The sequence below is a fragment of the Salmo salar genome, chromosome 27 (assembly GCF_965601325.2).
Source record: "Salmo salar chromosome 27, fSalSal1, whole genome shotgun sequence".
Taxonomy (NCBI): domain Eukaryota; kingdom Metazoa; phylum Chordata; class Actinopteri; order Salmoniformes; family Salmonidae; genus Salmo; species Salmo salar.
The window spans coordinates 45,283,393-45,306,234 of NC_138317.1; the positions used below are offsets into that span (position 1 = coordinate 45,283,393).

General features: G+C 46.7%; 1 protein-coding gene across 1 annotated transcript; it reads right to left on the reverse strand.

Moving 5' to 3' along the window:
- Positions 1-374: 374 nt before the first annotated feature.
- LOC106589124 (tribbles homolog 2) lies at positions 375-22,170 on the reverse strand. Its single transcript, XM_014178822.3, has 3 exons — positions 21,468-22,170; positions 18,531-18,823; positions 375-3,814 (listed from the first exon to the last, which is right to left on the reverse strand). The coding sequence occupies exons 1-3, from the start codon at positions 21,768-21,770 to the stop codon at positions 3,340-3,342; spliced, it is 1,071 nt and encodes a 356-aa protein (XP_014034297.2). The 5' UTR covers positions 21,771-22,170; the 3' UTR covers positions 375-3,339.
- Positions 22,171-22,842: the final 672 nt, after the last annotated feature.

Below are 22,842 nucleotides of genomic sequence, written 5' to 3' on the forward strand. Positions count from 1 at the left end.
TTGGGAGTGTAGACTGCTTTATGGGAGGCCGCTGTCTTCGGCTTCCACGGCTCGTGACACGCGACCGTCGTTGATTGTCATTTGCTGTGCTCCGTCGACTCCGCTATCAGATGGGGAAGGAGATGGCTCCGTGGAGAACGAACTCTAGGCATCCAACAAGTGTGTGAGCGTTAGTGTGTGTGTGTGTGTGTGTGTGTGTGTGTGTGTGTGTGTGTGTGTGTGTGTGTGTGTGTGTGTGTGTGTGTGTGTGTGTGTGTGTGTGTGAGCGGTAGTGTGTGTGTGTGTGTGTGTGTGTCTGTGTGTGTGTGAGCGGTAGTGTGTGTGTGTGTGTGTGAGTGGACAAATAATCAATAAACAACAGAATCTGAATTATAAAATATATATTTTATAACATTTCTCCACAAACATATTTACATGTTTTTACAATTAATCATATTTTCTCTTTAACCTATGTGGTCAAGCCTTGAGAATGTGTCACAAATACTTCATTCACAGTGCACTATAAACGTCACAGTGCACTATAAACGTAAACAGTGCACTATAAACGTAAACAGTGCACTATAAACGTAAACAGTGCACTATAAACGTAAACAGTGCACTATAAACGTAAACAGTGCACTATAAACATAAACAGTGCACTATAAACGTAAACAGTGCACTATAAACGTAAACAGTGCACTATAAACGTAAACAGTGCACTATAAACGTAAACAGTGCACTATAAACGTAAACAGTGCACGCGAGTCAGTTAAAGTCTAGATTGAATGTATACGTGGTTCACCCTACGTCAAACAGCTTTTCAGAAGATCAAATAAAACAACAGATAATGGAAAAGTCTTGTCTAATAATACCAATAGTTGATTGTAGATTCATTTGGCCAAACGTCATTGAGGAAACACTACCTGGGCCACAATAGACGAGAAGAGAATGACTGCTAGACTGAACATTAAAGAGAGGGAACATCACTGTCATGGGAGAATGACTGCCAGACTGAACATTAAAGAGAGGGAACATCACAGTCATGGGAGAATGACTGCCAGACTGAACATTAAAGAGAGGGAACATCACAGTCATGGGAGAATGACTGCCAGACTGAACATTAAAGAGAGGGAACATCACAGTCATGGGAGAATGACTGCCAGACTGAACATTAAAGAGAGGGAACATCACTGTCATGGGAGAATGACTGCCAGACTGAACATTAAAGAGAGGGAACATCACAGTCATGGGAGAATGACTGCCAGACTGAACATTAAAGAGAGGGAACATCACTGTCATGGGAGAATGACTGCTAGACTGAACATTAAAGAGAGGGAACATCACAGTCATGGGAGAATGACTGCTAGACTGAACATTAAAGAGAGGGAACATCACAGTCATGGGAGAATGACTGCCAGACTGAACATTAAAGAGAGGGAACATCACAGTCATGGGAGAATGACTGCCAGACTGAACATTAAAGAGAGGGAACATCACAGTCATGGGAGAATGACTGCCAGACTGAACATTAAAGAGAGGGAACATCACAGTCATGGGAGAATGACTGCCAGACTGAACATTAAAGAGAGGGAACATCACAGTCATGGGAGAATGACTGCCAGACTGAACATTAAAGAGAGGGAACATCACAGTCATGGGAGAATGACTGCCAGACTGAACATTAAAGAGAGGGAACATCACAGTCATGGGAGAATGACTGCCAGACTGAACATTAAAGAGAGGGAACATCACAGTCATGGGAGAATGACTGCCAGACTGAACATTAAAGAGAGGGAACATCACAGTCATGGGAGAATGACTGCCAGACTGAACATTAAAGAGAGGGAACATCACAGTCATGGGAGAATGACTGCCAGACTGAACATTAAAGAGAGGGAACATCACAGTCATGGGAGAATGACTGCCAGACTGAACATTAAAGAGAGGGAACATCACTGTCATGGGAGAATGACTGCCAGACTGAACATTAAAGAGAGGGAACATCACAGTCATGGGAGAATGACTGCCAGACTGAACATTAAAGAGAGGGAACATCACTGTCTCAGTCTGCATCACAAATGGAACCCTACTCCCTAGGGGCCCATAGGTCTGTGGTGCCCTATAGAGGGAATAGGCTGCCAAATGGACAGACTAACCATAGCGATGGAGCTATTGAACCTCAGCTTTGAATGGAAAAATAGCAGTAATCACAGTACAGTACAGTTCAGTACTCAGGGTAGATATAGTCAGATGTCGGTTCAGTACTCGGGGTAGAAATAGTCAGATGTCGGTTCAGTACTCAGGGTAGAAATAGTCCGATGTCGGTTCAGTACTCAGGGTAGAAATAGTCCGATGTCGGTTCAGTACTCAGGGTAGAAATAGTCAGATGTCGGTTCAGTACTCAGGGTAGAAATAGTCAGATGTCAGTTCAGTACTCAGGGTAGATATAGTCAGATGTCGGTTCAGTACTCAGGGTAGAAATAGTCCGATGTCGGTTCAGTACTCAGGGTAGAAATAGTCCGATGTCGGTTCAGTACTCGGGGTAGAAATAGTCCGATGTCGGTTCAGTACTCAGGGTAGAAATAGTCCGATGTCGGTTCAGTACTCAGGGTAGAAATAGTCCGATGTCGGTTCAGTACTCGGGGTAGATATAGTCAGATGTCGGTTCAGTACTCAGGGTAGAAATAGTCCGATGTCGGTTCAGTACTCAGGGTAGAAATAGTCCGATGTCGGTTCAGTACTCGGGGTAGAAATAGTCAGATGTCAGTTCAGTACTCAGGGTAGAAATAGTCAGATGTCAGTTCAGTACTCAGGGTAGAAATAGTCCGATGTCGGTTCAGTACTCAGGGTAGAAATAGTCGGATGTCGGTTCAGTACTCAGGGTAGAAATAGTCCGATGTCGGTTCAGTACTCGGGGTAGAAATAGTCAGATGTCAGTAGAAGGGTAGAAATATACACTTTCCCACACCTCTATTAGCCCCTGAGTTTCTACTCTGTTATTCCCTCAGCTATTTACCAAAACAGTGGTAGGGTGTCGGTTTGAACAGCAGATTGTATCTTTAATCTACTCTTAATAAAACAGCATCATGTGATGGTGAGCTGGTTTTTTAGCACCGAATTACTTCTTGTGAACACACACAACGCACAATGATGGTGGAGCACTTCACACAATTCCCTTAATCTAACACACATAGATGAAACACTACAGTACTTTGAGTTACAAACTTGTGTCTGAGGTACATACACAACAGTATAAGACCATTATCCAAAAACAAATCTAAATTAAAATGTAAACGCTCTTGAAGGTAAAATTTGAGCATGTTTTGGTCCGATTCCACTCACGGTGATGCATCCCATCGATCAACAGAACAGATCATTCTCCTCTTCCACATCACAGGAAGGCACTGTCTGTTCCACTGAGCCCACTTCCTGTTCACTGACCCTTGTTTCCTGTGCGTTGGCGGCAGTGGTGTGGAACCACGGATGGATAAGCACCTCGGCAGCAGTCAGTCTGTCCCATGGTTCTTTCCTCAGCAGGGATCGCAGCAGGCACTTTGCCCGGGGAGAGAGGCTCTCAGGTAGGCAGCAATGGCCCCGGCGGATCTTGGAGAAGAGGGTAGCTGGGTCTGGGTCGTGGAAAGGGTAGCGTCCCACCAGCATAGTGTAGAGCATCACCCCTAGGGACCAGACGTCCGCCTGCTTCCCGGAGTACGAGCTGGAGCCGTTCAGGATCTCCGGGCTGATGTAGGCTGGGCAGCCGTAGGTGTAGGACATAGAGTCATCATCTCCTTCGAGAACCCTGCAGTCCTCCAGGCCTTCCAGCTTCACATGGGTCCTACACGACAACAAAGAGCATGGGTTGGTTATTAACAGAGAGGGCGAAGCAAGAGGCTCCACTCACATCAAAAATCTGTCCACGCGAGAATACAGCGATAAGCAGACCAAGAGGGTATTTTTTTTTTTATGGAGGTCTATGAGAGAGAGCGTCCGATTTGGTCAACAAAAATTGTGATTGCTAATTTGCTAAGTGAGACTTATTTGATCGAATATAAATTCTGTAATGTTTAGGTTGTTACGAATGTACTGACGTACGGCATCTCGGCAACTTGGAGAAAATCTATTTTAATATTGGAGTCTGTTCACACGCGTATCTGCCCTCTCTCACTGGCTAGAATGTTCCCACCTGATCTCGCTTCCTCCCACCTGCCTTTCTGCCTTTGCGACAACGACTCACATTGTTAGAGACCATCTCGTCATTATATAACATATCTCTGTTATTAGAACGATCACCGGTCACACTTTATTTGGATAGTCCGGATTTTCCATCCGTAGATGCTCAACAGATGGTCATACTATCAACAAACTCTTATCCTAACCTTATCTATCGATAAGCAACTGATTGCTAATGTTAATGTTATGGTTAGAATAAGGGTTAGGTTTAGTGCTAGGGTAAGGGTTAAGGTTAGGATAAGGGTTAAGGTTAGGATAAGGGTTAGGTTTAGTGCTAGGGTAAGGGTTAAGGTTAGGATAAGGGTTAAGGTTAGAATAAGGGTTAGGTTTAGTGCTAGGGTAAGGGTTAAGGTTAGGATAAGGGTTAGGGTTAGGATAAGGGTTAGGTTTAGTGCTAGGGTAAGGGTTATGGTTAGAATAAGGGTTAGGTTTAGTGCTAGGGTAAGGGTTAAGGTTAGGATAAGGGTTAGGGTTAGGATAAGGTTTAGGTTTAGTGCTAGGGTAAGGGTTAAGGTTAGGATAAGGGTTAGGGTTAGGATAAGGGTTAGGTTTAGTGCTAGGGTAAGGGTTATGGTTAGAATAAGGGTTAGGTTTAGTGCTAGGGTAAGGGTTAAGGTTAGGATAAGGGTTAAGGGTTAGGATAAGGGTTAGGTTTAGTGCTAGGGTAAGGGTTAAGGTTAGAATAAGGGTTAGGGTAAGGGTTAGGATAAGGGTTAAGGTTAGGGTAAGGTGTTAAGGTTAGGTTTAGAGCTAGATACTATATATACAAAAGTATGTTGATACCCCTTCAAATTAGTGGACTTGACTATTTCAGTCCCACCCGTTGCTGACAGGTGTATAAAATCAAGCTCACAGCCATGCAATCTCCATAGTAAACATAGGCAGTAGAATGGCCTTACTGAAGAGCTCAGTGACTTTCAACGTGGCACCGTCATAGGATGCCACCTTTCTAACAAGTCAGTTTGTCAAATATCTTCCCTGCTAGAGCTGCCCCGGTCAACTGTAAGTGCTGTTATTGTAAAGTGGAAACATCTAGGAGCAACAACGGCTCAGCCGCTAAGTGGTAGGCTACAAAAGCTGTCCTTGGTTGCAATACTCACTACCGAGTTCCAAACTACCTCTGAAAACAACTGCAGCACAGGAACTGTTCGTCTGGAGCTTCATGAAATGGGTTTCTATGGCCGAGCAGACGCACACAAGCCTAAGATCTCCATGCACCATGCCAACTGTCGGTTGGAGTGGTGTAAAGCTCGCCGCCATTGGACTCTGGAGCAGTGGAAACGCTTTCTCTGGAGTGATAAATCACGCTTCACCATCTGGCAGTCCAACGGACAAATCTGGGTTTGGCGGATGCCAGAAGATCGCTACCTGCCCGAATTCATAGTGCCAACTGTAAAGTTTGGTGGAGGAGGAATAATGGTCTGGGGCTGTTTTTCATGGTTTGGGCCCCTTAGTTCCAGTGAAGGGAAATCTTAATGCTACAGCATACAATGACATTCTAGATGTTTCTGTGCTTCCAACTTTGTGGCAACAGTTTGGAGGAAGGCCCTTTCCTGTTTCCGCATGACAATGGCCCTCATGCACAAAGCGAGTTCCATACAGAAATGGTTTGTCAAGATCGGTGTGGAAGAACTTTATTAGGCCTGCGCAGAGCCCTCAACCCCATCGAACACCTTTGGGATGAATTGGAACGCCGACCGTGAGCCAGGACCTAATCGCCCCAACATCAATGCCCGACCTCACTAATGTTTTTTTTGTTTTAATGGAAGCAATGTTCCAACATCTAGTGGAAAGCCCTTCCCAAAAGAGTGGAGGCTATTATAGCAGCAAAGGGGGGGGGGGGGGGGGGGACCAACTCCATATTAAGGCCCATGATTTTGGAATGAGATATTCGACAAACAGGTGTCCACATACTTTTGGTCATGTAGTGTAGTTAGTTGGAATATTACTGATAGTCTGTAGAATATCTATAGATGGACTATCCAAATAAAGTGTTACCTGCTCCTTAATGAAGGGGGAGGACATCTTAGGCATAACACCAGAGACATTAAACACATAGGTTAAGGATTCTGCAATACAGTGCCCTGCAAAAGTATTCACCCCCCTTGGCGTTTTTCCAATGTTGTTGCATTACAACCTGTAATTAAAATTGATTTTTATTTGGATTTCATGTAATGGACATAGACAAAATAGTCCAAATTGGTGAAGTGAAATGAAAAAAATTACTTATGATTAAAAACGTAAAAGTGGTGCGTGCATATGTATTCATCCCCTTTCCTATGAAGCCCCTAAATAAGATCTGGTGCAACCAATTACCTTCAGAAGTCACATAATTAGTTAAATAAAGTCCACCTGTCTGCAATCTAAGTGTCACATGATCTGTCACATGATCTCAGTATATATACACCTGTTCTGAAAGGCCCCAGAGTCTGCAACACCACTAAGCAAGGGGCACCACCAAGCAAGCAGCACCATGAAGACCAAGGAGCTCTCCAAACAGGTCAGGGACAAAGTTGTGGAGAAGTACAGATCAGGGTTGGGTTATAAAAAATATAAAAAACTTTGAACATCCCACTGAGCAACATCCCACCGTTAAATCCATTATTAAAACATGGAAAGAATTTGGCACCACAACAAACCTGTCAAGAGAGGGCCGCCCTCCAAAACTCACGGACCAGGCAAGGAGGGCATTAATCAGAGAGGCAACAAAGAGACCAAAGATAACCCTGAAGGAGCTGCAAAAGTTCCACAGCGGAGATTGGAGTATCTGTCCATAGGACCACTTTAAGCCGTACACTCCACAGAGCTGGGCTTTACGGAAGAGTGGCCAGAAAAAAAGCCATTGCTTAAAGAAAAAAATAAGCAAACACGTTTGGTGTTCACCAAAAAGGCATGTGGGAAACTCCCCAAACATATGGAAGAAGGTACTCTGGTCAGATGAGACTAAAATTGAGCTTTTTGGCCATTAAGGAAAACTCTGTCTGGAGCAAACCCTGTGGTATGACTAAAGGTTCCTCTGTACACCAGCGGAACCCATCCATCTTGAGAGAGCTGGAGCAGTTTTGCCTTGAAAAATGGGCAACAATCCCAGTGGCTAGATGTGCCAAGCTTATAGAGACATACCCCAAGAGACTTGCAGCTGTAATTGCTGCAAAAAGGTGGCTCTACAAAGTATTGACTTTACAGGGGTTGAATAGTTATGCACGCTCAAGATTTCCGTTTTTTTTCTGTCTTATTTCTTGTTTGTTTCACAATATAAACTATTTTGCATCTTCATCTGCATGTTGTGTAAATCAAATGATACAAACCCCCCCCCACCCAAAAAAAAAATCCATTTTAATTCCAGGTTGTAAGGCAACAAAATAGGAAAAATGCCTAGGGGGGTGAATACTTTCGTAAGCCACTGTAAGTACATATTTCACGGTAAGGTCTATACTGGGGCAGAGAGCTGCAGTAAGGAAGGATCAAGTGAATAAAGCCCCCTTCGGTTATTTAATTAACATCAGTCTTTAGCTAAGCACTTTAGTACATCATAGACATCAAAAAGTTTAAATGAAAATAAAGTCTTGTGAGTCTGTTAACAGTGGTGGAAAAAGTACCCAATTATCATACTTAAAGATACCTAAATAGAAAATGACTAAAGTAAAAGTGAAAGTCACCCAGTAAAAAAAAAAAACTTTAGTAAAATTTGGTTTTAAATATATTTAAGTATCGAAAGTGAATGTAATTGCTAAAATAAACTAATAAAAGTATAAAAAGAAAAAGTAAAAATTATTTCAAATTCCTTATATTAAGCAACCAGCATGGTTTGGGTATTAGAGATAGGACAACACAGCATGGTTTGGGTATTAGAGATAGGACAACACAGCATGGTTTGGGTATTAGAGATAGGACAACACAGCATGGTTTGGGTATTAGAGATAGGACAACACAGCATGGTTTGGGTATTAGAGATAGGACAACACAGCATGGTTTGGGTATTAGAGATAGGACAACACAGCATGGTTTGGGTAATATAGATAGAACAACACAGCATGGTTTGGGTATTAGAGATAGAACAACACAGCATGGTTTGGGTATTAGAGATAGGACAACACAGCATGGTTTGGGTATTAGAGATAGGACAACACAGCATGGTTTGGTTAATAGATATAGGACAACACAGCATGGTTTGGGTATTAGCAGGTCTTATAATGCTCTTACATTGTTGACCTATGACAACGAGTACTTATTTCATTATGGATTAGAAGAAATCCCAGCCTCTGTGCAGGACAGAGAGCAACGGCATGGCATCATTTTATGCAATGCTCTGCCAGCAAGCATTAGTTATCAGGACTTACAACACCGTCTACTACAGCGATGATGATTCACTGGTGAAATTACCATGGTGCTCCTAACAGCCTCTTACTGGACACGTGCACCAAAGCAGTCTCCCAAATGGCACCCTATGTCCATAGAGCCCTGCTCTAAAGTAGTGCACTATATATAGGGAATAGGGTCCCATAGAGCCCTGCACTATATAGGGAATAGGGTCCCATAGAGCCCTGCACTATATAGGGAATAGGGTTCCATAGAGCCCTGCTCTAAAGTAGTGCACTATATATAGGGAATAGGGTCCCATAGAGCCCTGCACTATATAGGGAATAGGGTTCCATAGGGCCCTGCTCTAAAGTAGTGCACTATATAGGGAATAGGGTCCCATAGGGCTCTGGTCTAAAGTAGTGCACTATATAGGGAATAGGGTCCCATAGAACCCTGCACTATATAGGGAATAGGGTCCCATAGGGCTCTGGTCTAAAGTAGTGCACTATATAGGGAATAGGGTCCCATAGGGCTCTGGTCTAAAGTAGTGCACTATATAGGGAATAGGGTCCCATAGGGCTCTGGTCTAAAATAGTGCACTATATAGGGAATAGGGTCCCATAGGGCTCTGGTCTAAAGTAGTGCACTATATAGGGAATAGGGTTCTATAGGGTTCTGGTCTAAAGTAGTGCACTATATAGGGAATAGAGTGCCATGTGGGATTCAGCCTAGTTCATCCATATTCATTATCTATGTCTATGACCAATACAATCTGTTACTGGTCTGAGTTAGAGTGTCTATTCCTGACAGTGATTAGTGTAGTTAGCGACGTCACCTCAAACAGCTCACAGATCAGATCCTTCATATTACACTGACAGACTGAAGTCACAGCCTGTTGTATCATGAAAAACCCCTGTCTGCATCCCTCAGCGAGTTCAGGCCAGAGGCAGCAAGGCCCTCGCATCAGGCCAGAGGCAGCAAGGCCCTCGCATCAGGCCAGAGGCAGCAAGGCCCTCGCATCAGGCCAGAGGCAGCAAGGCCCTCGCATCAGGCCAGAGGCAGCAAGGCCCTCGCATCAGGCCAGAGGCAGCAAGGCCCTCGCATCAGGCCAGAGGCAGCAAGGCCCTCGCATCAGGCCAGAGGCAGCAAGGCCCTCGCATCAGGCCAGAGGCAGCAAGGCCCTCGCATCAGGCCAGAGGCAGCAAGGCCCTCGCATCAGGCCAGAGGCAGCAAGGCCCTCGCATCAGGCCAGAGGCAGCAAGGCCCTCACACACACGGACATGCGTGATCATACTGAACGATCAAATGAAGTATGGATGGATCACTATCTCGTAATGGCCTTCTTAAGAGAAAGGAAGTACCCAATTTTCCCCCAACCCACTTCCTTCTCTAGGCTCACACACATAGATGCACTTCAGTACACAGCAGCGGTGGAAAAAGTACTCCATTATTATACTTGAGTAAAAGTAAAGATACCTTAATAGAAAATGACTCAAGTTAAATTAAAAGTCCCCCAGTAAAATACTACTTGAGTAAAAGTCTAAAAGTATTTGGTTTTAAATATACTGAAGTATCAAATGTAAAAGTACGAACAATTTAAAATGTCTTATATTAAGAAAACCAGACGGATAACCAGGGGCACACTCCAACACTCAGACATAATTTACAAGCAAAGCATTTCTGTTTAGTGAGTCCTCCAGATCAGAGGCAGTAGGGATGACCAGGGATGTTCTCTGTTTAGTGAGTCCTCCAGATCAGAGGCAGTAGGGATGACCAGGGATGTTCTCTGTTTAGTGAGTCCTCCAGATCAGAGGCAGTAGGGACGACCAGGGATGTTCTCTGTTTAGTGAGTCCTCCAGATCAGAGACAGTAGGGATGACCAGGGATGTTCTCTGTTTAGTGAGTCCTCCAGATCAGAGGCAGTAGGGACGACCAGGGATGTTCTCTGTTTAGTGAGTCCTCCAGATCAGAGACAGTAGGGATGACCAGGGATGTTCTCTGTTTAGTGAGTCCTCCAGATCAGAGGCAGTAGGGACGACCAGGGATGTTCTCTGTTTAGTGAGTCCTCCAGATCAGAGGCAGTAGGGATGACCAGGGATGTTCTCTGTTTAGTGAGTCCTCCAGATCAGAGGCAGTAGGGACGTCCAGGGATGTTCTCTGTTTAGTGAGTCCTCCAGATCAGAGGCAGTAGGGACGACCAGGGATGTTCTCTGTTTAGTGAGTCCTCCAGATCAGAGGCAGTAGGGACGACCAGGGATGTTCTCTGTTTAGTGAGTCCTCCAGATCAGAGGCAGTAGGGACGACCAGGGATGTTCTCTGTTTAGTGAGTCCTCCAGATCAGAGGCAGTAGGGACGACCAGGGATGTTCTCTGTTTAGTGAGTCCTCCAGATCAGAGGCAGTAGGGATGACCAGGGATGTTCTCTGTTTAGTGAGTCCTCCAGATCAGAGGGCGTAGGGACGACCAGGGATGTTCTCTGTTTAGTGAGTCCTCCAGATCAGAGGCAGTAGGGACGACCAGGGATGTTCTCTGTTTAGTGAGTCCTCCAGATCAGAGGCAGTAGGGATGACCAGGGATGTTCTCTGTTTAGTGAGTCCTCCAGATCAAAGACAGTAGGGATGACCAGGGATGTTCTCTGTTTAGTGAGTCCTCCAGATCAGAGGCAGTAGGGAGGACCAGGGATGTTCTCTTGATAAGTGTGCGAATTGGACAATTTTCTGTCCTGCTAAGCACTCATAATGTAATTTTATTAAGGAATGTAGTGAAGTAAAAATAAAAGTTGTCAAAAATATAAATTGTGAAGTAAAGTACCCCCAAAAACTTATTCAGTAGTACTTTAAAGTATTTTTACTGAAGTACTTTATACCACTGGTATAACAGTAGATCACTTCACACTCAGACAAATCCAGCCAAACACTCATTCACTGTGCTGTGCTATAGCCACAGCAGAGCTTAGATCTATGAGGTTGGGAGGTAGGGGGTGTCCCTGTGTACCTTAACAGAGCCCGGACAGGACAAGTTCATGAACTGAGACTGGATGGGCTGCATCCAAAATGGAGCCCTATTCCCTACACAGGGTCTATTGGGCTCTGGTCAAAAGTACTGCACTATACAGTATACTGTTTAATGGGGAATAGAGTGCCATTTGTAACTTAGTTAATATCCGCACCTCATGTAACCCAAGAAAGACAATGTAGATTGTGGGCTTCCAACAGTGGCTGGTCTGTCTGAGAGAGAAACAGCCCTGGTGCATAGCGATAGAGACAAACAGCCCTGGTGCATAGCGATAGAGACAAACAGCCCTGGTGCATAGCGATAGAGACAAACAGCCCTGGTGCATAGCGATAGAGACAAACAGCCCTGGTGCATAGCGATAGAGACAAACAGCCCCGGTGCATAGCGATAGAGACAAACAGCCCTGGTGCATAGCGACGGAGACAAACAGCCCTGGTGCATAGCGATAGAGACAAACAGCCCTGGTGCATAGCGATAGAGACAAACAGCCCTGGTGCATAGCGACGGAGACAAACAGCCCTGGTGCATAGCGATAGAGAGAAACAGCCCTGGTGCATAGCGATAGAGACAAACAGCCCTGGTGCATAGCGATAGAGACAAACAGCCCTGGTGCATAGCGATAGAGAGAAACAGCCCTGGTGCATAGCGATAGAGACAAACAGCCCTGGTGCATAGCGATAGAGAGAAACAGCCCTGGTGCATAGCGATAGAGACAAACAGCCCCGGTGCATAGCGATAGAGAGAAACAGCCCCGGTGCATAGCGATAGAGACAAACAGCCCCGGTGCATAGCGATAGAGACAAACAGCCCTGGTGCATAGCGATAGAGACAAACAGCCCTGGTGCATAGTGATAGAGACAAACAGCCCTGGTGCATAGCGATAGAGACAAACAGCCCTGGTGCATAGCGATAGAGAGAAACAGCCCTGGTGCATAGCGATAGAGACAAACAGCCCCGGTGCATAGCGATAGAGAGAAACAGCCCCGGTGCATAGCGATAGAGACAAACAGCCCCGGTGCATAGCGATAGAGACAAACAGCCCTGGTGCATAGCGATAGAGACAAACAGCCCTGGTGCATAGTGATAGAGACAAACAGCCCTGGTGCATAGCGATAGAGACAAACAGCCCTGGTGCATAGCGATAGAGACAAAGTAGGTGAGTCATCTCCAGGTGGAGGGGAAGAGATCTCTCCTCTCTCTTTCCCCTCCACTCTCTTTCTTTTTTTCCTATCCTCTCCTCCCCTCCCTTCCTCTCATCCTCCCCTCCCCTCCTCTCTTCCCCTCCCCTCCTCTCTTCCCCTCCCCTCCCTTCCTGTCTTAAATTTAAAGGCAATGCTACCAAATACTAATTGAGTATGTAAACTTCTGACCCACTGGGAATGTGATGAAAGAAATAAAAGCTGAAATAAATCATTCTCTCTACTATTATTCTGACATGTCACATTCTTAAAATAAAGTGGTGATCCTAACTGACCTAAGACAGGGATTTTTACTAGGGTTAAATGCCAGGAATTGTGAAAAACTGAGTTTAAATGTATTTGGCCTAGGTGTATGTAAACTGTAGATGGTAATGTTGTGGGGCCTCTTCACAGCCCTCAGTGCTGAGAGGAGAGCAGTAGGGAGAGGAGACCAGTGGGGAGAGGAGACCAGTGGGGAGAGGAGACCAGTGCTGAGAGGAGACCAGTGCGGAGAGGAGACCAGTGCTGAGAGGAGACCAGTGGGGAGAGGAGACCAGTGGGGAGAGGAGACCAGTGGGGAGAGGAGACCAGTGGGCTGAGAGGAGACCAGTGGGGAGAGGAGACCAGTGGGGAGAGGAGACCAGTGGGGAGAGGAGACCAGTGGGGAGAGGAGACCAGTGGGGAGAGGAGACCAGTGGGGAGAGGAGACCAGTGGGGAGAGGAGACCAGTAGGGAGAGGAGACCAGTGCGTGAGAGGAGACCAGTGGGGAGAGGAGACCAGTGCGGAGAGGAGACCAGTGGGGAGAGGAGACCAGTAGGGAGAGGAGACCAGTGGGGAGAGGAGGACCAGTGGGGAGAGGAGACCAGTAGGGAGAGGAGACCAGTGGGGAGAGGAGACCAGTAGGGAGAGGAGACCAGTGCTGAGAGGAGACCAGTGGGGAGAGGAGACCAGTGCTGAGAGGAGACCAGTAGGGAGAGGAGACCAGTAGGGAGAGGAGACCAGTGGGGAGAGGAGACCAGTGGGGAGAGGAGACCAGTGGGGAGAGGAGACCAGTAGGGAGAGGAGACCAGTGCTGAGAGGAGACCAGTGGGGAGAGGAGACCAGTGGGGAGAGGAGACCAGTAGGGAGAGGAGACCAGTGGGGAGAGGAGACCAGTGGGGAGAGGAGACCAGTGGGGAGAGGAGACCAGTGGGGAGAGGAGACCAGTAGGGAGAGGAGACCAGTGGGGAGAGGAGACCAGTAGGGAGAGGAGACCAGTGCTGAGAGGAGACCAGTGCTGAGAGGAGACCAGTGCTGAGAGGAGACCAGTGGGGAGAGGAGACCAGTAGGGAGAGGAGACCAGTGGGGAGAGGAGACCAGTGGGGAGAGGAGACCAGTGGGGAGAGGAGACCAGTGGGGAGAGGAGACCAGTGGGGAGAGGAGACCAGTGGGGAGAGGAGACCAGTAGGGAGAGGAGACCAGTGCGGAGAGGAGACCAGTGGGGAGAGGAGACCAGTGGGGAGAGGAGACCAGTAGGGAGAGGAGACCAGTAGGGAGAGGAGACCAGTGGGGAGAGGAGACCAGTAGGGAGAGGAGACCAGTAGGGAGAGGAGACCAGTGGGGAGAGGAGACCAGTGGGGAGAGGAGACCAGTGGGGAGAGGAGACCAGTGGGGAGAGGAGACCAGTGCTGAGAGGAGACCAGTGGGGAGAGGAGACCAGTGGGGAGAGGAGACCAGTGCTGAGAGGAGACCAGTGGGGAGAGGAGACCAGTGGGGAGAGGAGACCAGTGGGGAGAGGAGACCAGTGCGGAGAGGAGACCAGTAGGGAGAGGAGACCAGTGGGGAGAGGAGACCAGTAGGGAGAGGAGACCAGTGGGGAGAGGAGACCAGTGCTGAGAGGAGACCAGTGGGGAGAGGAGACCAGTGGGGAGAGGAGACCAGTGCGGAGAGGAGACCAGTGCTGGGAGAGGAGACCAGTGGGGAGGGACCAGTGGGGAGAGGAGACCAGTGGGAGGGAGCAGTGGGGAGGGACCAGTGCGGAGAGGAGACCAGTGGGGAGAGGAGACCAGTGGGGAGAGGAGACCAGTGCTGAGAGGAGACCAGTGGGGAGAGGAGACCAGTGGGGAGAGGAGACCAGTGGGGAGAGGAGACCAGTAGGGAGAGGAGACCAGTGGGGAGAGGAGACCAGTAGGGAGAGGAGACCAGTGGGGAGAGGAGACCAGTGGGGAGAGGAGACCAGTGGGGAGAGGAGACCAGTGGGGAGAGGAGACCAGTGCTGAGAGGAGACCAGTGGGGAGAGGAGACCAGTGGGGAGAGGAGACCAGTGCTGAGAGGAGACCAGTGGGGAGAGGAGACCAGTGCTGAGAGGAGACCAGTGCTGAGAGGAGACCAGTGCTGAGAGGAGACCAGTAGGGAGAGGAGACCAGTGGGGAGAGGGGACCAGTAGGGAGAGGAGACCAGTGGGGAGAGGAGACCAGTGGGGAGAGGAGACCAGTAGGGAGAGGAGACCAGTGGGGAGAGGAGACCAGTGGGGAGAGGAGACCAGTAGGGAGAGGGGACCAGTGGGGAGAGGAGACCAGTCCTATGTATAAATGTACTGTCACAAATGGTCAGGACAGTAATGGAGGTCAAGCCGTCATCTAAGTCAAATCAGTCTGGTGGGTCAGCCTGCTCGCCTGGTGTGTGTGTGTGTGTGTGTGTGTGTGTGTGTGTGTGTGTGTGTGTGTGTGTGTGTGTGTGTGTGTGTGTGTGTGTGTGTGTGTGTGTGTGTGTGTGTGTGTGTGTGTGTGTGTGTGTGTGTGTGTGTGTGTGTGTGTGTGTGTGTGTGTCTGGCCTGGCAGCAGAGTGTCGCAATGTCAACAGCCAACCCACTTAACGTCTAGCTTGCTAATATTATCTCTGTGCAAGGTTGGCTGTGTGTCTGTTCATGATCTCCAACTTTCTCTGAGCGCCTCCCTTCCACCCACCCTCACTCCCTTCCACCCTCACTTCCTTCCACCCTCACTCTCTCCCACCCCCACTCTCTCCCACCCTCACTCCCTTCCATCCCCACTCTCTCCCACCCTCCGTCCCTCCCTTCCACCCTCACTCTCTCCCACCCCCACTCTCTCCCACCCTCACTCTCTCCCACCCTCACTCCCTTCCATCCCCACTCTCGAACCACCCTCCGTCCCTCCCTTCCACCCTCACTCTCGAACCACCCACACTCTCTCCCACCCTCACTCTCTCCCATCCTCCGCCCCTCCCTCTCTCCTCAGTGCAGTGGAGTGACTCATCCCCTTTGCAGCCGTATTGCTGTCAGAGAGACCTCAAAGAGACCGTATTGCTATCAGAGAGACCGTATTGCTGTCAGAGAGACCGTATTGCTGTCAGAGAGACCTCAGAGAGACCGTATTGCTATCAGACCGTATTACTGTTGGAGCTAGAAACACAAGCATTTAGTTAGATATTACTGTTGGAGCTGGGAACACAAGCATTTAGTTAGATATTACTGCACTGTTGGAGCTAGAAACACAAGCATTTAGTTAGATATTACTGTTGGAGCTAGAAACACAAGCATTTAGTTAGATATTACTGCACTGTTGGAGCTAGAAACACAAGCATTTAGTTAGATATTACTGTTGGAGCTAGAAACACCAGCATTTAGTTAGATATTACTGTTGGAGCTAGAAACACAAGCATTTAGTTAGATATTACTGCACTGTTGGAGCTGGGAACACAAGCATTTAGTTAGATATTACTGTTGGAGCTGGGAACACAAGCATTTAGTTAGATATTACTGTTGGAGCTGGGAACACAAGCATTTAGTTAGATATCTGCACTGTTGGAGCTAGGAACACCAGCATTTCGCTACACCCACAATAACATCTGCTAAATGTGTATGTGACAAATAACATTTGATTTGATTTGATTTCTATTAAGAGAGGAGAGGACTATGGGAAAGGGAGGTGTTCTACAATAAAGACATTGAGGCAGTCTGTAGGGGGAGGAGGGGGAGGAGAAGGGGGAGGAGGAGGGGGAGGGGGTGGGGGAGGAGGAGGAGGAGGGGGAGGAGGAGCGGAGGGGAGGAGGGGGAGGGGAGGGGAGGGGGGAGGGGGAGGGAGGGGGAGGAGGAGGAGGGAGGAGGAGGGGGAGGAGGAGGGGGAGGAGGAGGGAGGAGGAGGGAGGGAGGGGGGAGGAGGGGGAGGGGAGGAGGGGAGGGGGAGGAGGGGGGAGGAGGGGGAGGAGGAGGAGGGGGGAGGGGAGAGGAGGGGGAGGGGGAGGAGGGGGGAGGAGGAGGGAGGAGGGAGGGGGAGGAGGGGGGAGGAGGGGGAGGAGGGGAGGAGGGGGGGGAGGAGGGGGAGGAGGGGGGAGGAGGGAGGGAGGGGGAGGGGGGGAGGGGGGAGGGGGGAGGAGGAGGGAGGAGGGGAGGGGGGAGGAGGGGGAGGAGGAGGAGGAGGGGGAGGGGAGGAGGAGGAGGGGAGGAGGAGGAGGGGGAAGAGGAGGTGAATAGCATATGACCAATAAACTTTGATTAGATTTATATGAAGGAATTCTGAATGTAGTAAACAACAGTACTGTGAACAGGTAACTGTGAAACACAATAAACACTGTATTTGGCCATTAACCCCAATTACACCGTGAAACCAAAGACTTTCTATAAACATGTACGAACCCCTTATAATGCCTTATCATCCCCTTCCTCTGACCAGCCTGTCTTGCTGGGTGCACTACGTGTCTCTACTATAATACCACTGACATCAATCAAGGGCCCTTTCACACTACACAGCCAAGCTGAGTCAAGCTGAGCCAAGCTGAGTCAAGCTGAGTCAAGCTGAGCCAAGCTGAGCCAAGCTGAGTCAAGCTGAGTCAAGCTGAGTCAAGCTGAGCCAAGCCAAGCCGAGCCGAGTCGAGTCAAGCCAAACTGAGCCAAGCCAAGCCAAGCTGAGTCAAGCTGAGCCAACCCGAGTCGAGTCAAGCTAAGCCGAGCCAAGCTGAGTCAAGCTAATTCAAGCTGAGTCAAGTTGAGCCAAGCCAAGCCGAGCCGAGTCGAGTCAAGCCAAGCCGAGACAAGCCAAGCCAAGCTGAGCCAAGCTGAGTCAAGCTGAGCCAACCCGAGCCGAGTCAAGCTAAGCCAAGCCGAGCCAAGCTGAGCCAAGCTAATTCAAGCTGAGCCAAGCCGAGCCGAGTCAAGCTAAGCCAAGCTGAGTCAAGCTACGCCAAGCTGAGTCAAGCTGAGCCAAGCCGAGCCGAGTCAAGCCAAGCCAAGCTGAGTCAAGCTGAGTCAAGCTGAGCCAAGCTGAGCCAAGCTGAGTCAAGCTGAGTCAAGCTGAGCCAAGCTGTGCCAAGCTGAGCCAAGCCGAGCCGAGTCAAGCCAAGCCAAGCCAAGCTGATTAAAGCTGATTAAAGCTGATTCAAGCCGAGCCAAGCTGAGTCAAGCTGAGTCAAGCTGAGTCAAGCTGAGCCAAGCTGAGCCAAGCTGAGCCAAGCCGAGCCAAGCTAAGCCAAGCTGTGCCAAGCTGAGCCAAGCTGAGCCAAGCTGAGCCAAGCCGAGCCAAGCTAAGCCAAGCGTGCCGCTGGCCAAGCTGAGCCAAGCTGAGCCGAGCCGAGTCAAGCCAAGCTGATTAAAGCTGATTCAAGCCGAGCCAAGCTGAGCCAAGCTGATTCAAGCTGAGCCAAGCCGAGCCGAGTCAAGCTAAGCCAAGCTGAGCCAAGCTGAGCCAAGCCGAGCCGAGCTGTGCTGTGCTGGCAAGGTTACATATTCACCATAAGTGCTGGAATGGTCATAAGAAAGGCAATATCTGACCCAGCTTGGTGTGGTTTGGGTAGACAGGATATTGTATGAAAACGGCACACGTGTCATCTCACCTTTTCCTATCGGAGAAGACAAATTTGCGTAGCTTCAGGTCTCCTAATACGATTCCATGCTGGTGGCAGTGTGCCACGGCCGACGCCACCTGGTGAAAGAGCTGTGCTGCCCGCTCCTCGTCCAAACGCTTGCAGCTCTTAACGAAGGCGTGCATGTCCCCGTGGTCCTTCTCTAGGAAGACGTAAGCCCAGCGCTCTCCCAGCACAATATCTCGGATACGGCTGATGTTCCTGTGGACTGGCAGGATGCGGTACGCCCGGATCTTCTCCTGGTACAGACCCATGTCAAACACCTGTGAGAACAGAGAGAGGAGACAGGGCTCTATCAGGGTGGATTCAGATGTATTAGCTTAGAGTTTGGCCCCATTGGTGTGAGTCAATACGTCTTATAATCGTCTAACAAATCCAATCCATTGAAAACAACTGATTTCAAATGTTTAGTATTTAAACCTGTAGGATATCAGTGTGGGCTCTGCTTATTTATGAGAGTTATGCCCCCAAGGGGTGGAGAGAGAGGACTTCCACCAATAATAAAAGGTGTTTGTTATTTTAATGGGTTAAAATAAAGGGGACGCATGTCTCCCAAACTACACCTGGCTTTAATCTCATCCGCGATCAAGGTTGGTCTTTATTTATGCACCTGGAACAAGAGAAGGATAACTCTACATTTCCACTCCAATGTTTGCATATCATATTTCGCCCGTGGTGTGGCGTATTCTACTGACGTGAATGCAAATGAGAGGAGTCGATAAACAGCGGAGAGGGTGTGATGTGTGAAACCATCAGCTACTTAACATAAACTCTTAATGAAAGTTGGCCAAGGTCAAGTAGGCTATTACCGTATTGTTATTAGGCTATTACCGTATTATTCATATTGTATGGTGTTATTAGGCTATTACCGTATTATTCATATTGTATGGTGTTATTAGGCTATTACCGTATTATTCATATTGTATGGTGTTATTAGGCTATTACCGTATTATTCGTTTTTATCGTATTATTAGGCTATTATCGTATTATTAGGCTATTACCATATTATTAGGCTATTACCATATTATTAGGCTATTACCGTATTATTCGTTTTTATCGTATTATTAGGCTATTATCGTATTATTACGCTTTTATTGTATGTTATTAGGCTATTACCATATTATTAGGCTATTACCATATTATTAGGCTATTACCATATTATTAGGCTATTACCGTATTATTAGCATATTAGCCTATTATTAGGCTATTAGCATATTATTATGCTATTACCATATTATTAGGCTATTACCGTATTATTAGGCTATTACCATATTATTAGGTTTTACCATGTTATTAGGATATTACCATATCATTAGGCTATTACCGTATTATTAAGCTTTTATCGTATGTTAGTAGGCTATTATCGTATTATTACGCTTTTATTGTATGTTATTAGGCTATTACCATATTATTAGGCTATTACCATATTATTAGGCTATTACCATATTATTAGGCTATTACCGTATTATTAGGCTATTACCATATTATTAGGCTATTACCGTATTATTAGCATATTACCGTATTATTAGGCTATTAGCATATTATTATGCTATTACCATATTATTAGGTTTTACCATGTTATTAGGCTATTACCATATTATTAGGCTATTACCATATTATTAGGCTATTACCATATTATTAGGCTATTGCCGTATTATTAGGCTATTAGCATATTATTATGCTATTACCATGTTATTAGGCTATTACCATATTATTAGCCTATTACCGTATTATTAGGCTTTTAACGTATAATTGGGCTATTACCGTATTATTCAGTTTTTACCATATTATTAGGCTTTTAACATATTTAACATATAGGACATTATCGTATTATTAACCTTTTATCGTTAGGCTTTTACAGTATTAATTGTCTATTACCCCATATCATTAGGCTATTACCGTATTATTAAGCTTATGTATGTTATTAGGCTATTATCGTATTATTAGGTTTTTACCATGTTATTAAGATATTACCGTATTATTAACCTTTTATCGTTAGGCTTTTACAGTATTAATTGTCTATTACCCCATATCATTAGGATATTACCGTATTATTCATATTGTATTGTATTATTAGGCTATTACCGTATTATTAAGCTTTTATCGTATGTTATTAGGCTATTACTGTATTATTCCATTTTTATCGCATTATTAGGCTATTACCGTATTATTAAGATTTTATTGTATGTTATTAGGCTATTACCGTATTATTAGGTTTTTACCATGTTATTAGGATATTACCGTATTATTAACCTTTTATCGTATGTTATTAGGCTATTACTGTATTATTCCATTTTTATCGCATTATTAGGCTATTACTGTATTATTAAGATTTTATTGTATGTTATTAGGCTATTACCGTATTATTAAGATTTTATTGTATGTTATTAGGCTATTACCGTATTATTAGGTTTTTACCATGTTATTAGGATATTACCGTACTATTAGGCTTTTAACATATAATTAGGATATTACGGTATTATTCAGCTTTTACTGTATAATCAGGCTTTTTTTTTACCATATTATCAACCTTTTACCATATTATTAGTATTTTACCGTATTATTTGTCTTTTACTGTATTATTCGGTTATTACTTTATTATTAGGATGTTACTGTATTATTAGGCTATTACCTTATTATTACTCAACGTGCAAAAGGCGCAAGGGGTATTTGGATCATTGGCCACTGCTCATCAATGCATAACACAATGAATAAATGAATGATTTAAATAGGCTACTGTCACATTATTATTTCAGTGAAAAATGTTGTCTAATGTTGTACACGAACGGGTTCACGAAGACTAGGCTTCATGTGAGGTTGTGTGTTGTTGAGCAACACACCACATCTCAGAAACGGTCATTCATTCAAAGAAATTGCACAATGAATGTTTATGGTCTTTGGACTTACCTTGCACACCAGCGCGTCTCCAGTGTCAATGTTGAGTGCGCTGTGCATCCTGTCCCGATCAGCCATATGTAGGAGCAGAAACGGACCTATCCGGGACGGACCTTGATGAGTCGGGCCGCTCGAGGGGACCGGGGACAGCAGTGACCCTGGCGAGCTACCGAGGAGCCCCGAGTCACCCGGAGACTCACTCAGCCTGGCGCATTTGGACACAGGCTCTTCGCCCGTTTCTAAGTCCTCCCGTTTCTGTCCGACTCTTGTCGTGAGGATGCATGAGACCGGGTTGCTCCGCTTAACGTTTATCATTCCTAATAGAGCAAATTATCACTCTGCAAACGCGAATCAATAAACCGTGTATTGTATCCAAATCAGATTACTTTTATGATTAATGGCAAATTGTGTTTTTCATTATTGTAGCTTCCTATGCGCATGGAGCAGCTGCTGTCCCAACGCTTTTCACCAAACGGCAACTCTTACTTCTCAGGTTAAATCGATTTGTATGCTGCATCAAGAATCTGGTAGTGGAATGTATCCTTCAAATACAGCTTCTGTGTCAAACCCTCAAGTCCGTCTGGACTGGAGAGAGGATGTCCAGAGAGATCGCGTTGTACTTTCTGGTGTGAAATTCTCCCCGCTGTACGGAGAGAGAGAGAGAGCGAGACAGTCTAGCACAGAGCAGAGAAAGCTACAGCTGATTCCAAAGCCTTACGCTCAGTCGAACAGTGCCGCTGGAACTCCGCCCGGTCCAGCCTCCTCTTGAATGACACATGCAGCCTCTGGCGATGATTGAGCAATTCACACACACACACACACACACACACACACACACACACACACACACACACACACACACACACACACACCCACACACACACACACACACACACACACACACACAACACACCACACACACGCGCATTACACAGGCCGATAACCCACAGCCTGCTTTTGACCCTGTTGTTACACAGGCCCATAAACTATCATCATAAATGAATGTGGGTCATATAGCCTACAGTAGGCCTACTCTGACAAGGCGACAAGGTCTCAATAAATAGTTCATCTGAACCAAATAGTCCTAATATTGTCGATCGGTAGCCTAGAGGTTAAGAGCATTGGGCCAGTAACCGATAGGTCGCTGGTTTGAATCTGTGAGCTGACTAGGTGAAAAAATTTGCTGATGTGCTCTTGAGCAAGGGGTTTAACCCTACCTGCACCTATAAGTTGCTCTGGCTAAGAATGTCTGCTAAATCAGTGGTTCCCAAACTGTGGGATGTATTGTGTGTCGTCGTCGTCCCCCATCTGGTTTTCAACTTACTCTTTAAAGTTGTGATAGTAGAATGCTCAAGGTGCGATTTCTAAATTGGATAGAGAATCATCA